Source organism: Oryzias latipes, chromosome 18, assembly GCF_002234675.1.
Source record: "Oryzias latipes chromosome 18, ASM223467v1".
In the NCBI taxonomy this organism is placed as follows: domain Eukaryota; kingdom Metazoa; phylum Chordata; class Actinopteri; order Beloniformes; family Adrianichthyidae; genus Oryzias; species Oryzias latipes.
In genome coordinates, this window is record NC_019876.2 from 22,558,424 (window position 1) to 22,573,449 (window position 15,026).

Consider the following 15,026-nt stretch of genomic DNA (forward strand, 5'->3'; position numbering starts at 1 on the left):
CCTTTTGGTGTCATGGGGTTGCTGGAGCCAACCCAGCTGGGTACTCACATGCACACCTAGGGACAAATTTAAAGTCACTAATTAACCTATGAAGGCTCTTTTTTTTTTTTTTTTGGACTGTGGGAAGAAGTTGGTGAAAACACAAACTTGCACAGGAAGAACCCCGCTAGGATTTGAACCAGGGTCGTCTCGCTGTGAGGTGAGAGCGCTAACCACTACATTATCATGCAGCCCCACAATTATATATAATATCTTAAATCAAACTTGAACAATTATTAATCGTATTTTTTATTGTTTCTTCTGGCATAAAACTGCAGAAAAAAAAACAAGCCCCACAACAGGAATTCAATGATCTATAAACAAGTGCTTCTCAAAAATGCATTTAATTAAAAAAAAAAAAACACGCCAAGCTATATTCTGTTACGGACCCAACCCAATGAAAATTTTGTTTTTTGTAGCATTTTTCTCATGATGGATGACACCTATAAAGAAAGTTAAGATTAAAATTGCGTTTCTGAGTATTTCTTTATTCAAATCATAAATCTGGAGCAGACAAAAATGTGCAGAGTGAAAACGCTCGGTGGTTACATAAAATCTACAATTTGTGGGCAAACTCCCTGCTCCTCTTCATTCTGATCCATCCGCTGGTTGAAGATTAGATCCATGTACGTCTTTGTAACAACTGACGCTGACGGAAGCTGATAAATAATTAAATAAATAATGTCTTGACAGCAAATAAATCGATGCAAGTATCGTCAGTTGAAATAGCTCGATATATCACCGAGTTGATTTTCCTCTTTCCCTAATGTATACGATCAAATTACATATTCATTTATAAATGTTCATAGATTCACAAAAAACTACTTTATTTATGGCTCTAAGTGGTATTTTGGTAGTTTAATTATAGGATCAATATTTGCTTAGTATAAATTTCCCCAAATATCACTGCTATACTAAAAGTATAAAACGCATTTTTGTGTCCGGCGGTGTCTTGTTTTTTATATATCTGTGTATAATATATCAAAGTTATCTTTTTTTTTTTGGTCAGAGTTAAACTACTTCATTATAATTAAATAAACTGCAATATGTCATATAAATATCAGGACAAATCACAGCAGCCATACTGACCTTTGGAATTAAACAAACTTCCTCAGTTAAAGAGTCTGCAGACTCAACACTGGGATCACTGAAAGACTTTCCATGCAATCTGCCATTGAGGCTCAATTGCTTTACAGCTAAGACACTGATCTTTTCAGAATTGCCTGGATTAAATGGGAAAGTCACATTCTGGAATATTGGCAAGGATTTAGTATATAGGAATAGGGCAAAGCCAACATGTTCTGCTACCCCGGTGCAGAGAAAATGCAGGCTTAAAAGGGGGGCAGGCTTATGTCTGACAGAGAACAGATAATTTTCAGTAAAATCTCATTTAATTTAATCTGTCATTCTTAGCTGAGCAGGAAACCACTGAAGGTGGTCACAGAGCCATAGCCCCAAACATGCGTGTTTGCAGCTAAATTCACAGAAACTCGATCTCCTTGCTGCAGCTGCAGAAATGCAGCATTGCCTCCATTATCTGCTCCATCGTGTGATGTCTGGTGGTCATAAATTCCTACAATATATTCCTCATTCTTCATGAGTCTGAGACTTGTGAGGCGATTTCCTCCAGAGTGACAGAAGAAACTGAAGTAGTAAATGCCATTAACAGGCGCAGTGAAGATTCCTGTGGAGACAATGTTTAATCCAGGATTATAGGCGATGAAACCAGAAAATAGGAAAAACATTTCTTACTAAGAATTTGTATCATTTTTTTGATTTCCCACATCATTTTCTCTTCTGTGACAGAGTAGTTATACCTGCATCATGGCATATGAAAGCATCTGTGCTTACCTGTAGATGGGTTGTAGGCCTGGCCCACATTTGTTATGGCCGTTTTAAAGAGGATGTTTGTGTTGGTGCTGAAGGGTCCGATGGCTCCACTCTCAGCAGTTGTAGCAGTAAAAACTACTCTGGTTGGTGCTACAAAAAACACATCAACCAAACTGAATAAAACATTTCTCTGTTCCGATTGAAAATGTGCCGGCATTAAGAGGAGCGCAGATGTTTCAGCCACCTTTACTCATCAGTTCTGCGATCTGGCTTTTGGCCTCTGTCAGTCCGGTTTCCAGAGATCTTTGCCTGTCGGTCAAAGCAGCAAGCTCATTCTGCAGTCTGCATACATCTGCACAGGAGGAAGAGGCTTTGTTGACCTCTGCTGCAACACCGTGGACAAAATGAGCGCCACAAAGCAACAACGTCAACAACAACATGGTGGAGCTCAGGCTTCTGCAGTCCTGATCTCATGTTCCAGCTGCTTTTATGTTGTCTCAAGTTTGTTAATGTTTGACAGGGAGTTAACAGGATGGTGCAAGACGAAAGAGGAGAGGAATTTCTACATACAGGACAATCGACCCAGAAGCCTTCAAACACACACGATTTCTACACAACCTATCCATTTTTATTCCGTTTTATACTTCATGATGAATACTTACATTTGAATTGATGAATCTTTAGGTTCTTGCAGAAAATTCAGCTCAGAATTTCTAAACATGTTCCAGCGTTTTTCTCTTTTCTAATCCTCGGAGTTTAGAGCAAATAATGATGAGCAAATTGACCATTAAGCCACAATTTGGCTCACTCTATCAGACTAAAAGAGAAAAAAAAAAGCCTTTAGTTGCAAACTATACTCACTTCTCATCCTGGTCTCCGTCTGATAGTGAAAAAGTCTCCAAAACGAGGTAGTTGGTTAAACCTAGAGTACTTTTTTGATTGCACTAATCAAAAAATATTAGTAAAAACTTGATAAAACATAATAATCACAACCATACAGTACATTGAAACAAAGATTTTCTAACTCTGTAACAACCTATGTTTTTTTATTGTACCAATATAAGATAAGATTAGATAAAGATACTTTATTGATCCCAGTCTGGGAAATTTGATTGTTGCAGCACCAGTGAACAGGTTCAGTAAACAGACAACATAAACACTGGGAATAACGAAAATCAGTTCTCCCAAATCACATTACATGAATGAATATCAATCAAACCCAGGACGGTCAGATTTCTAAGGCCAACAGCTCTCAAGCCGAATTGTACATAACAACTAAACCACTTGTCTAACCAAATAAACTCTAAATCTGTATCAGAAGAAATCAGCAGTGTTGGGCTGCCACACAGGATCCGCTGACCTCAGTTAGAGGCCTCAGTTAGCCCCTTTCAGGAGGACAGCGGAGTGTCAGAATGCTCATATAAGATAAAAACCCAGAAACATCTGGCAAGAATAGAAAATGTCCCCCATCTATCCTTTGCACCTCCTGAATCCCTTTTAGAGTCATGGGACTGTCAGCCACATGTGATGTGGCTTATTGCAAATGAAACAAGGTGAAAGGAGATTATTCTTACTTCATCTCTCCAGAAGAGAGTGCTGAAGCTTGGAACGAAGGTGATGTTCAGGAATGAAGTGAGGAAGTTCCCTGCAGAACGTGATCCTAAGAGGATTTCGATGAGAATCCGCCAACAAGTTATTCTAAGATAATGGTCCAAAAAGTGGCATGGTTGAATAGGCTCGGGGCGTTGTTGAAGACAGGAGTAGAGTCAAAGCCCCTTTAAGGCCACAGGTGGAAAGCAAGAAACCATAGAAGTTTGTCACTTTAGCCTTCACAGTGTTCTCGTCGTGTCCCAGGTAAAAAGCTTCAGTGAACGTGCAAAGGCGGTCCAGGGCGGTGATCTGGGTGGGCCCGGTAGAAATCCTCAATGAGCGATGGATCCAAAATGAGAGAGCGGGAGATCCAGGACCGCTCCTCCAGACCGTAACTCTCCCAGTCGACCAGGAACTTGAATCCACGACCCCTACGCCGGACATCCAAAACCCAGCTGACCGTGAAGGCAGGGGTGCTGTCGATGATACAGCTGGGCGGCGGGGAAGGGGACAGTGGGCACAGAGGACTGTCCAGAACTGGCTTAATCTGGGAAACATGGAAGGATGGGTGTAACTTGAGCGCCTTGGGCAGACGAAGACAGAGACAGGTAGGGTTGATGACCTTGTCAATGAGGTAAGGTCCAATAAACCGAGGAGCCAGTTTCCGAGAGGTTGCTTGGATAGGATGGATGTTCTTGGATGTTCTGAGTCGAGAGCCAGACCCTCTGTCCTGGTTGGTAATCGGGTCCCACCACCCTACGAGGCGGCGGTTGTTTTCCTTGGTGTGGAGGAGAGCAGTCCTAGTCTGATGCCAAACGCGTTGACAGCACCGTAGGTCTTTTGGTGTGTATATGTGTGTGTTGTATGTTTGTGTGTGTGTGGTTGTGTGTGTCCTTTGCAGAAGCCCCCACCACACCACTTGACTTCACCTCCTGCAGGAGATGACTGCGGCCTCCTTCCCTCCTCCAATCACCATGCTGGGCGGGGAGCATAAAAGCCTCAAGCATCTCTTGTTCCAATGGCAGCTGAATTCCTGGGAGGAATCCGTTTAATCAGCTGGGCCCTGTTGTTGGACTTGGCATTAGAGCCTGTGGAAACTGCCTGGTTTTCACCTCTGCTTGTGATCTTTGTTTTCGGCTTATGCTTTCTGTTTTGTGTCTTGGTGACGTCCATCTAGTTTAAGTTTCACTTTGGTTTTGTTATTTATTGCATTAGTGCCTGAGCATTTAAGTTTGTTACCTTCTTTACTTTTGCAGCTGTCAGTCAAATAAACGGCTGCACTGACAGCCTTTAACCCTTACCGGCTTAAACTTATTTCTTTATGTTACCTATTTTCTCCCTCCCTTGGGGTGGGATGTGACAGTGATGTTGGACTGAGGGCACCACCAGATCGAGTTCCTGCGATGGAAACAAAGGTGGTGAGTCCCCTAGGGCGGCCTCGAACGGGGACACCCCAGTAGCTGTGGAAGGATGAGTATTGTGAGCATACTCGAACCACACCAGAAACTGGGACCAGTCCTGTTGGTTCTGTGCCGCCAGACAGCGAAGAGCTGCCTCCAATTCCTGGTTCGCTCTCTCCGCTTGGCCATTGGATTGCAGGTGTTATCCGGAAGTGAGGCTGACCGTGGCCCCCCAAGGCAGCGCAGAATGCCTTCCAGACTTGGGAAACAAACTGAGGGCCACGGTCAGAGACAATGTCAGAGGGGATGCCATGATTTCGGAAGATGTGATTTACAATGATATCAGGAGTTTCTGCGACAGTGGGTAGTTGGAGTAATGGGATTAAATGATCCATCTTGGCGAAGCGATAGAATATGGTAAAAATGACAGTATTACCTTGAGAAGGAGGTAAACCAGTAACAGTTTATAGCCAGGTGAGACCAGGGACGGTTAGGAGTTGATAGGTGATGAAGGAGTCCAGCTGGGGCAGAGGATGACGATTTGGAACGGGCACAGGCGGAGACGTATTCTTGGACGTCCTTCTCCATAGAGGGCCAGAAGGACCTCCTCCGGATGAGATTTAGAGTCCGGTGCACACCTCCATGACACGCCACCCAGGATGAGTGTCCCCATGACATGACATCGTACCTGATTGATGATGGTACGAACAGGGTGCCCCTAGGACAAGGTGGATGATCAGGTTCCTCACCTTAGGCTTGCTGGACCTTGGTTTCCACGTCCCACGTGAGATTTCCAACTATACAGGTGGAGGGTAGAATGGTGGTGGCACGTTCCGTGGGACTGTATTTGCGTGAGGGGGCATCCGGTTTTATATTGCGGGTTCCTGGTCTGTAAGTGATAGTAAAACGGAATCGATCAAAAAAGAGACACCAACGAGCTTGCCTGGTCAGTCTGGTCACTGATGGCGCCCCATTAAAGGTCAGGAAGAAGGCAGGTGTTGTCATAAAATTCAGGCAGCCAACCAGGAAAAGATTTCTGGACATTTCATTGTGTTTTTCACACATGAATGACAGTAAATGTGTTTCTGCACAGGATCTGAAGTCTGATATTGATGGACGGGTGAAGTTTCAGGAGAGGAATGAGGTTAACTCCAAATTCTTAAGTTCACAAATGTTTGCAAGACCTTTTTTTTAAGTGAAATTAATTGTATTTAAGATCCATTGGCTTCTGTGAATGAATGTGTAATAATAAGTGATTAGGCTAATGTGTTAGTTGACAAATTAAGGAGCCGGTTTAGCTCGTGCTGGTATGCGGCGCCTTCCGTCCGTGTAACCAGGGTTCGAATCCGGGTTCCGCCCTATTCCCTTTTCTGCTTCTGTGCCGCTCCCAAGCCCGGATAAATTGAGAGGGTTGCGTCAGGAAGGGCATCCGGCATAAAACATTGCCAAGTTAACCATGCGACTCATCCTCGAAGGAGAGGTTGCTTCGCTGTGGCAACCCCTGATGGGAAAAGCCGAAAGAGAAAGAAGAAGGCTAATATGTTGGTTGAGAAATTTTATCCAATTGAGAAAATTAACAAAAACAAAGATGTTATTTTGCCTTTTTGTTACTGGTTTGGCCCACTTGAGATCAGACACCCCTGTTCTTAAAGATGTAAAAAAAGTTAAGTTAGTTTTCAGGAATAATTTTTGACTAAATTATTTGTAATTTTACCCTGGTAGTATGGAGTCCTATAATGTTCATAATTAAATAAATAAATACAACTTCATGCAAATACACAATCAACCAATAAATCTCTGAAATGAAATTGTGAAAAACCTGCACACAGATTTTAAACTAGCCATTATATTTTTCAATATATTTCATTTTTGCTTTAAAAACCTGTTCATCATTTTAAAACAGCATTTTAAAATATTCATTTTTAATCATGTTGAATATTACTATAATTCAATGTCTTTTTTCAGAAACTCGGATTTCAAAATCAATATTTTCCAAATTAGCTTTGTTTATATTTCATGTTTCTGTTTTTCAGAATGACTTATTTATTTCATAAGTTTTATCGGCAGAAAAAGTTTAGATTTATTGGTTGGTTATGTATTTGCACAAGGGCATATCTTTATTTATTTATTTTATTATGAACACGACTCCGGCTTCCTCCCACCATCCAAAAAACATGCTTCATAGGTTAATTGGTTAATCTAAATTGTCTATAGCTGGGAATGTGAGTGTACATGGGTGTGTGATATGAGAGGCAACCTGTCCAGGGTGTCCCCTGCCTTCGCCCAAAAGTCAATACCAAGATGGCAGCATGCACTCTGTCTGTCTGTCAGCGTACTGTGAATGAATGAGTTTTTACGACTTTTAAGCTATTTTAGATTTCATATTTATAGTTTTTGTTTTGGGCCTTTTTAGAATGATATTTTGTTGAATTTGTTTTTCAACTACCGTTCTCGTTTTTAGTAAGGCTATTTTTAGAAAGGCTTGCTCAGAAACTGTGTAAGTCAAAGCAAATTTGATTCATTAAGACCCAAACCCAGGGTTGGGTCCCTGTGATTTACGAAGGAACGTTCCATTTTTATTCAACGATCATGAACTGTATGCAATCTGCGGTTATCTGATTTTCCTGGCGTGACGAACCTTTGACGGGCCTTATACTTCATCAATAAAGGGAAGTCGCAATTTACTTTCTTTCAAAGCTGGCGCACTAATATATATTTTTTTTGCCAACGTTGAGATGCTGCTTTCCTGTAGCACCTGTGTGTTATGCCCCTAATCTAAAGCGGACTCAGGAGCGCTTGGCTGGTTGATGAGCTTGCTATCTTTGTGGGAAGGAAAGTTCTTGATTCAACCCTCGGATCGTGTGATCTATACACATTTAAAGTTGAACAAGATTGGGCAACAATTCGCTCTTTTTGCCCGCAGCTTTCAAGTTCCGTGTTACTTCCTGTTTGTGAGGCACGTCACGGGAGAACGTCTGACAAAAAAAAAAAAAACAGTTCTTGGTGTATCCTGAACTGGATTCTGGCAGAAATCTGGACTGAATGGTGCCATTTAAACACCTTCCTTCGAAGCCCCCAAAAAATAATATCAAGGGCTAAACTATTCTTCCTGCTAACATTGGCCTTATTTTTCATTGGAGACTTTGGCATTGCCATAGTTCTTAACTGGACGGGAGTCATCTGACAACCGTCCAGTTAATCCACTGTATTGTGTATTTGTGACACAGGTAGATTCTAGTGGATCAGATTCTGTGTAAGGAGCTGAACAACCAGATGCAAGTTTTCAAAATGTTTATTGTGTCCAGTCCTATAGTGTCCGGCCTCCAGCAGTCCAAATGCTCCAGGATGATTAGAGAAGCATGCAGTCCAAACCCCATCTAATAAATAAATCTCGCTATTGAGATTCTAGTTTCGTGTTTTTTACTCATAATAGGTGATGAAATCTTAGTAACAAGATTTAATATCTTATTGAGATAATCAAGTATCATAACTCTTAAAATAAGAAAACTTATCTAGTATGAAAGCTACTGATTGAGAAGAATTATCTTATCATTAAAAAATAAGCATGTATATGCTTGATTCAAGATATTTTATCTCACTTAGATTTCAGTTTTTGCAGTGTGCTGCTGCTGCTGCTGCTGCTGCTGCTGCAAAACACCACACGTGCAGCCTCCGTCCTGGTGCTCCAAAACACCACGCGTGTGGCTCCCATCGCTGGTATTCCAACACTGCTTGTGCAGCTCTTGTGGTGCGCCTCTTTTTTTCCGCCCCAAGTCCAGCTGTTCATCCTTTTTAAAGGATCAAAACTCCAACCCACCTTGATCACACACACCTGTGACTCATCACCAGATTTGCCATGAGCCATTCAAGGGCCCTTGGAGTTTTAGGTTGCACAACCAGGATCAATAAAACAAAAAAGATTTAAAAAACCAAATTGTAAAGGTAGGAAAAAAGAATCACCCCGTTACATATTTCATGCTGGAACAAAAACTTTTATTCATGAATGTTATAATGCTTACTCGCCTGTGTGTCTCTCAGACAATCCAAATGAACTACTGCACTTCAGCTGTGTATTGGCTCTCCAGAAGAATTTTACTATAAACTCTATAGCCTTCTTAAAAATGTTCCCCTCTCTAGGACCTTCAAATTCAGTATCTAAGAAACCACAACTTCAAAGACGCCTCATCTTTTTATTGTTGTTAATCTCCGAGAATATTCCACCAAACCCTGGACCAGATAGTCCTATTTTTAGTACTCCTGAAGATTTTAAATCTCGTAATGGTCTTGGATTCATTCATCTCAATGTAAGGAGTTTATTGCCTAAAATGGATATGATACGCATTTGGGCAATATCAACTGAAACAGATGTAAGTGTTGTTTCCTGAACCATGGTTAAACAAGTCAATAACTGACTTTGACATACATATCATTGGTTATAATGTTTTTAGGGCTGACCATACCAAAAGAGGTGGAGGTATAGCCATATATATCAAAACTAGACTTAATACAAAAGTTCTTATGCAAACATCAATGTCAAAGAAATTCTAACTTTTAGCTCTTGATCAAGAGATCTCTGATTCTCTGCATATTACCTTAGTTGGTTGCTATAGAGCACCCTCTGCTGATAGCTCCGCTCTTCCCTCTTTAATGGAACTGCTGTCTTCCTTAAAATATAATGAAGTTGTGATAATTGGGGATTTAAACTGGAACTGGTTGCAACCTGTTTCTGATGATTTTAAATCTTACTGTGATTCTTTGAACCTGTTTCAATTAGTAAATGATCCTACTTGACCTAACCCCAAATTTCCGGAGAAATCCTTGCTAATTGATTTGATTCTTACAAATTCTCCCTAAAAGTATTCAACTGCTGCTGTATTTGCAAATGATATAAGTGATTACTGTATCATTGCTACTTCGAGAAACACAAAAATGCCCAAAACCAAACCACACATTATCATAAAGCGCACTGTCTAGCAATTTTGTGAACAATCCTTTTGTCAGGATCTAAATGAATTTAACTGGCAAACGATGATGGAAATTGATAATGTTGAAATGGCCTGAAGTTATTTCCATAATGAATTTACAAAAATCTTGATAAACATGCTCCTATCCGGCACTATAAAGTGAAAGGTCGTAATAATCCGTGGTTTAGCTCAGATCTGGCTAACCAGCTACATGAAAGGAATGTACCATAGGCAAAAGCAAGACATTTTGATAATGCATCTAACTGGCTGGCATTCAGAAAACTAAGTAATGCTTGCACTACTGCAATTCGAAATGTGAAATCTGACCATTTTTTTAAAAATACCACAGAAAATTTAAATAATCCCTCAAAGTTTTGGAAGATAGTTAAGGCCCTAAAAGAAAATAATTCAGGTGTTGAGCTCCCTTCAAGTATAATGAAAAACACTTGTAATATAATAGACAAGACAGAGATGCTTTCATGTTTTAATGAGCATTTTGTTTCTTCTGGATCATTATTTAATTCTATAAAACACTCATCTGAGTACTCCCTCCCTGTGAATCACAAAGACTTAACACATAATTTCTCATTTTCCCCCTTCACATCTTTAGAAGTCTCAAAAGCCTTTAAACTCCTTGATCCTACTAAATCTGCTGGTCCTGATGATCTAGAACCATATTTTATAAAAGCTGCAGCAGACTCTATTGCACTTCCACTGAGCTATTTATTTAATTTGTCTTTGTCCACGAACACCATTCCGCATGTATGGAAATCGGCTTATGTGTTACCGCTACTTAAAGGCGGTGACCCAACAAATTTGAATAACTATAGACCAATTTCCAAGTTACCCATTTTGGCAAAAGTTTTGGAAGGTCTTATAAGTGTACAATTAAAAGAATTTCTCATTTCAAATAATATTTTAAGCCAGCCAACCGCAGCTCTTAAAGTTTTAAATGACATATCTGAATCCCTGGATGACAAACACCACTGTGCCGCCCTCTTCATCGACCTCTCTAAAGCCTTTGATACTGTGGCCCATAGTAGAGGTAAGATCGGGGCTAAAAAATCCAGCCCGACCCGACACAGGCCAGCGGGCATTAAAGCCGAACCCAGCCTGAACCCGACCAATTAAATTGATTTGCAGGCCTGAGCTCGAAGCAAACCCGAAATTTCAATTAATCCCATAGTATTTTTGGCAGAAAAAAAACACAAGATTTCTTAAAATAATCTACATATTTTTATGATCATGATAATTGCATTTGCACAACGAAATAACGCTGGAACACAGAATAACAGGCCAGAAAAAGAGAGTGAAAGAGAGATCTTGATGCGCACTCGCTTAATTACGCGGAGAAATCCTGCAACTGCGGCAGTGCGTGTTTGCCTTTTCCGTTCCCCTGTCTTAAGTTTATCCTTGACTTCTTGCTGCTCCATGTCGGGGATACCTAAACAAAATAGATGCGGACTTGCGGAGTGAAGATTACATTCACGACACGTGCGCAAAGTGCGCCTTAGCTCTGCCTCTGCGCTTCCTGTTTAGTAGTAGTTATATAGCAATTACTTTACAGCGCCTTCTCTGTTTTTACCAAATTATTTATTTATAACAAGTATTCCTTAGTTTAGTATCCACACATCGTTCTAGTATACATTTTGATAAACATATATTTATTTAAAAAGTCAGCGAGAGAGAAGCCCAGCCCGACCCGACCCGAACGTAATAATTGTCATTTTAGTCATTTAGACATTAATTAGCATGAGTAATGTGGTATTAATCAGATTATAAAGACATTTACTAGTATTTGTTAATCCTTTATAAAGTATTTGTTAGCATTTGCAATTTTATACAAATACCTTATAAGATAATAATACATGTAATAATTGTGTTCTTGTTCACAGTTTGAGTATTTTGGAGCGCCCCAATCTAGAGCGTGACCAAATAGGGGTTCATATTCACAAGCCATTTATAAATATGGCTCGTATGGGATTTGTTTTCTTTTTTGGGAGGTTAGTTTGATTCAAATTGACAATTCATACTTAATTTTCTAAATAGATGTTGTCATCAGCCTGTTAGTGGTTAAAGCATTTTTCAACTGGAGCACAATCTGGTTTCACATGAAAAGACAATTCCAGGAACAGCAGCTGCATCCTCATTTCTGACACTTGAGGGGGAAAAAAGTGTCACGTTGGTACAATCATATTGAAAACCAATTCAAGCAATTGAGTAAAACAAAAAAGAATACATTTACAAGATATACATTTAAAATTGCTATATTCTTCAATCCCTAAACAATTCTTTATCAACGTATAATAACATTTAAAACTTTAGAATAATCTTTTTGGAGTAATATTTACTTTAATGTTTCATGTCAAAGTCAAAGAATTTTCAAGGACACTGCAGGGAGTTGAACCCCGTCTAGCTGAAGCCAGAGTACCATCTACCATTGCCTTTGCTTTTTTGACTGAACATGGAAGGCAACAAAAAGCCTGTAGTCCAACCAGCATATATCCCCTCTCCATTTCTATGGGCTTGGGACCATCACAGAAAGTACACAAGTTTGTGACTATCTGAGGCTGGGTTATATATATGTTTTTTTTTTAGTTTTTTTTTTTTATTTTTGTTTTTTTATTTTTTTGAAAACACATTTTTTATTACAAACTAAAAACTATCTAGTTATTGAACATTATATACATTTTTATACATACATGGAAATAAAACCTAATACAGTTTTAATAAATGACTTGAAATAAACACTTTTGTAGAATTTATTCAAAAAATACATGTTATTAAAATCTGTTTTAATGTTTTCCTGGATATTACCAGTGTCTTGTGTCATTACGTCTAAGAATCTTGATTTTCCCTTTTTGTGTGTGTGTGTGTGTGGGGGGGGGGGGGGGGGGGGGACTGGAGCACCCAGAGAAAACCCCACGCATGCATGGAAAGAAAACGCCAATTTAACCATGCAGCCCGTTTTTTTTGGAAATGGTTCAAGTCCGTTTATTTGATCTAGAAGAGGATGTAGCAGATGTTGAAGTCCTTTTAGCAGTGATTGTTGTACAGTCCTAATGTATTTTTTTGATTGTGGGGGGAAACTAGAGCACCCAGAGAAAACCCCACGCATGCATGGAAAGAAAACGCCAATTTAACCATGCAGCCCCTTTTTTGAATTCTGCGCAGTCGCTTGCTTTACTTTTTCAAGCAAAACAATCTGCGGCAGAATTTGGTGAAGGAAAACCTCTTGACCTTCTTTCCTTTCTTTGATTTCACTTCTACTTCAACCTGTTGTTCTGTTTTCTCCCTGCTTTCAAGGTTCTTGACAGAAAGTTCCTCTTGGATTTCTTGAGGATCTTCCTTTATTCCATCACTCTCCTTTTCAGCCCTTCCATCATTTTCTGTGTCAGGAGAGTTTGTTTTTTCAACCTCTGTTGTCTTTTTCACAGTCTGATCTATGGGATTTGTGGTTTCTCCCTCTTTGGTGATGCATTCCTGATTCACAGAGTCAGTCTGTACAGAGGCTGATGTCTTCTCTTTGTTTGCCTTCAGTTCTTCCAACTCCCCTTTTGCATCTTCAGTTTCTTTTTCCTTTAGTTTGACCAATTCAAGGAGTGCCTTTTTTTCCTCCTCATGTGTCTTCAGTTGCTGTTTCAGCTCAGCGATAGTGGATTCATGCTGAGCAGAGACCTCCAGTTTCTTGTTTAAGTCAGCCTTTTCTTTCTCCAAATCTCCAAATTCATCAACCAGAACTTGATATTCTGCCTTTAATTCTTCATTTTCTTCTTGAGACTCTTGATATTTTCTTTTAAGGTCCTCAAAGGCTTGATTGTTGTCTGGTTTGGGTCCTTTGCCTCCCTTTGCAGCCTTCTGCTCTTTGAAATCTTTAAGCTGCTGTTTCAGCTTTTTGATGCAAGCTTCATTTTTGTCATTGATGTCCATTTGTTGGACCAACACGGCCTTGCACTCTTCAAGTTCCCAGACCATGTCAAGGTTGGCCTGTTTCAGGGTCAAGTGTTCTTCACTCGTCTGATATTTCTCTTCTTTTAAGTTTTTGAATTTCTCTCTCAACTCTTTGGTGTCAGTTGAAACAGCAAGTTCTTCCAGTTCTTTCTTCAATTGAGCATTTTCACGCTCAAGAGCTACCACCTTGGTAGAAAGACCCTGGCCTTTTTTGTCCTGGATGAGGTTTTCGTGGGCCTTTTTCAGCGTGTTGAGCTCCTCCAGAACCTCACTGAGTTTTGGGCTTGGATTTTTGCGCCTGTTTGCCTTGGTTTCACGGGGCATTTTTACCAGTCGTTCGGTTTAAAATAACTGTGAAATGACAGAGTTTACAGAAAGTTTCAGAAACAAAAGCTTTTTGTCCCTGCGAAGAATGTGCTCCAAGTGCGTTTTCAAACTACTCTTTCGAGAGCAATGACCTTTGATCTCTTCGACCACAGCGAATGTTTTGACTAGAAGTCTGAGATGTATTTCTGGACTAGAGTGCCCAATCTGCATGATGTCATATGAAATCATTTGATGTCGTATGATGGCATAAACTAGTATCATGTGCTCTGACATCATCATTACATAAGATCACTGATGTCATATGATTACATGATGACCTAAACTAGCATCATTTGCTCTGACATCATCATTACATAAGATCACTGATGTCATTTGAAATCTATGACATCAGTAAACCCTGATTCTATTCGTGGTAACTTTAGAATTGTATACATTTACCTCTTGTTGTTTTTCTTCTTTTTTTAAAACTTAATTAGTAATTAACATAGAACAAATCTTCCTTACAAAAAATAATGCAATTTTAATATGTAAAGTCAATTATGAATAAGTTTTTAATCATGAACACCCATAAATTTGTTTTAGCCTGGAGGTGGTGCTGGCAGTGCAGACTCCTCCTGCAAGGAGCGGTTTCCCAATTTTGTGATGTCACAATGTGAGAACCTTTTCATTTTCTGGGATTGGGAGGGGCTGGTGCTCAGAGCACAGGTTTTTAGAGGAATACTCAGAGATGAGTGGATGGATCACAATACAGCTTTGTTTTTTTTTTGTTTTTTGAGGAATTAACATTATCATACGCCTAATATTCATGTGCCATATTATGAATTATTGCATAGTTGTTAACAGATGCGATTTTTCGTATAGACAATATGGGCCGTTACCCAACGGGGTATTTTTTCAGGCAGTCAATGCTACATTGCATAAGCAG

At 39.8% G+C, this 15,026-nt stretch overlaps 2 protein-coding genes across 2 annotated transcripts; both read right to left on the reverse strand.

Moving 5' to 3' along the window:
* Positions 1-506: 506 nt before the first annotated feature.
* On the reverse strand, positions 507-2,346 carry LOC101159074 (complement C1q subcomponent subunit C). Its single transcript, XM_004065942.3, has 3 exons — positions 2,114-2,346; positions 1,891-2,019; positions 507-1,723 (listed from the first exon to the last, which is right to left on the reverse strand). The coding sequence occupies exons 1-3, from the start codon at positions 2,307-2,309 to the stop codon at positions 1,449-1,451; spliced, it is 600 nt and encodes a 199-aa protein (XP_004065990.1). The 5' UTR covers positions 2,310-2,346; the 3' UTR covers positions 507-1,448.
* Positions 2,347-12,744: 10,398 nt separating this feature from the next.
* On the reverse strand, positions 12,745-14,256 carry LOC105354466 (myosin heavy chain, striated muscle-like). Its single transcript, XM_020707261.2, has one exon. The coding sequence runs from the start codon at positions 14,096-14,098 to the stop codon at positions 13,007-13,009; it is 1,092 nt and encodes a 363-aa protein (XP_020562920.2). The 5' UTR covers positions 14,099-14,256; the 3' UTR covers positions 12,745-13,006.
* Positions 14,257-15,026: the final 770 nt, after the last annotated feature.

Bases quoted from the DNA above. Each gene is read 5' to 3' on its own strand.
- LOC101159074 (XM_004065942.3), bottom strand. From the start codon at position 2,309: ATGTTGTTGTTGACGTTGTTGCTTTGTGGCGCTCATTTTGTCCACGGT. The intron at 2,020-2,113 runs GTGGCTGAAACA...TGTTTTTTGTAG, and splicing joins CGCAGAACTGATGAGTAAAG to CACCAACCAGAGTAGTTTTT. The intron at 1,724-1,890 runs GTAAGCACAGAT...TTGTCTCCACAG, and splicing joins GGCCTACAACCCATCTACAG to GAATCTTCACTGCGCCTGTT.
- LOC105354466 (XM_020707261.2), bottom strand. From the start codon at position 14,098: ATGCCCCGTGAAACCAAGGCAAACAGGCGCAAAAATCCAAGCCCAAAA.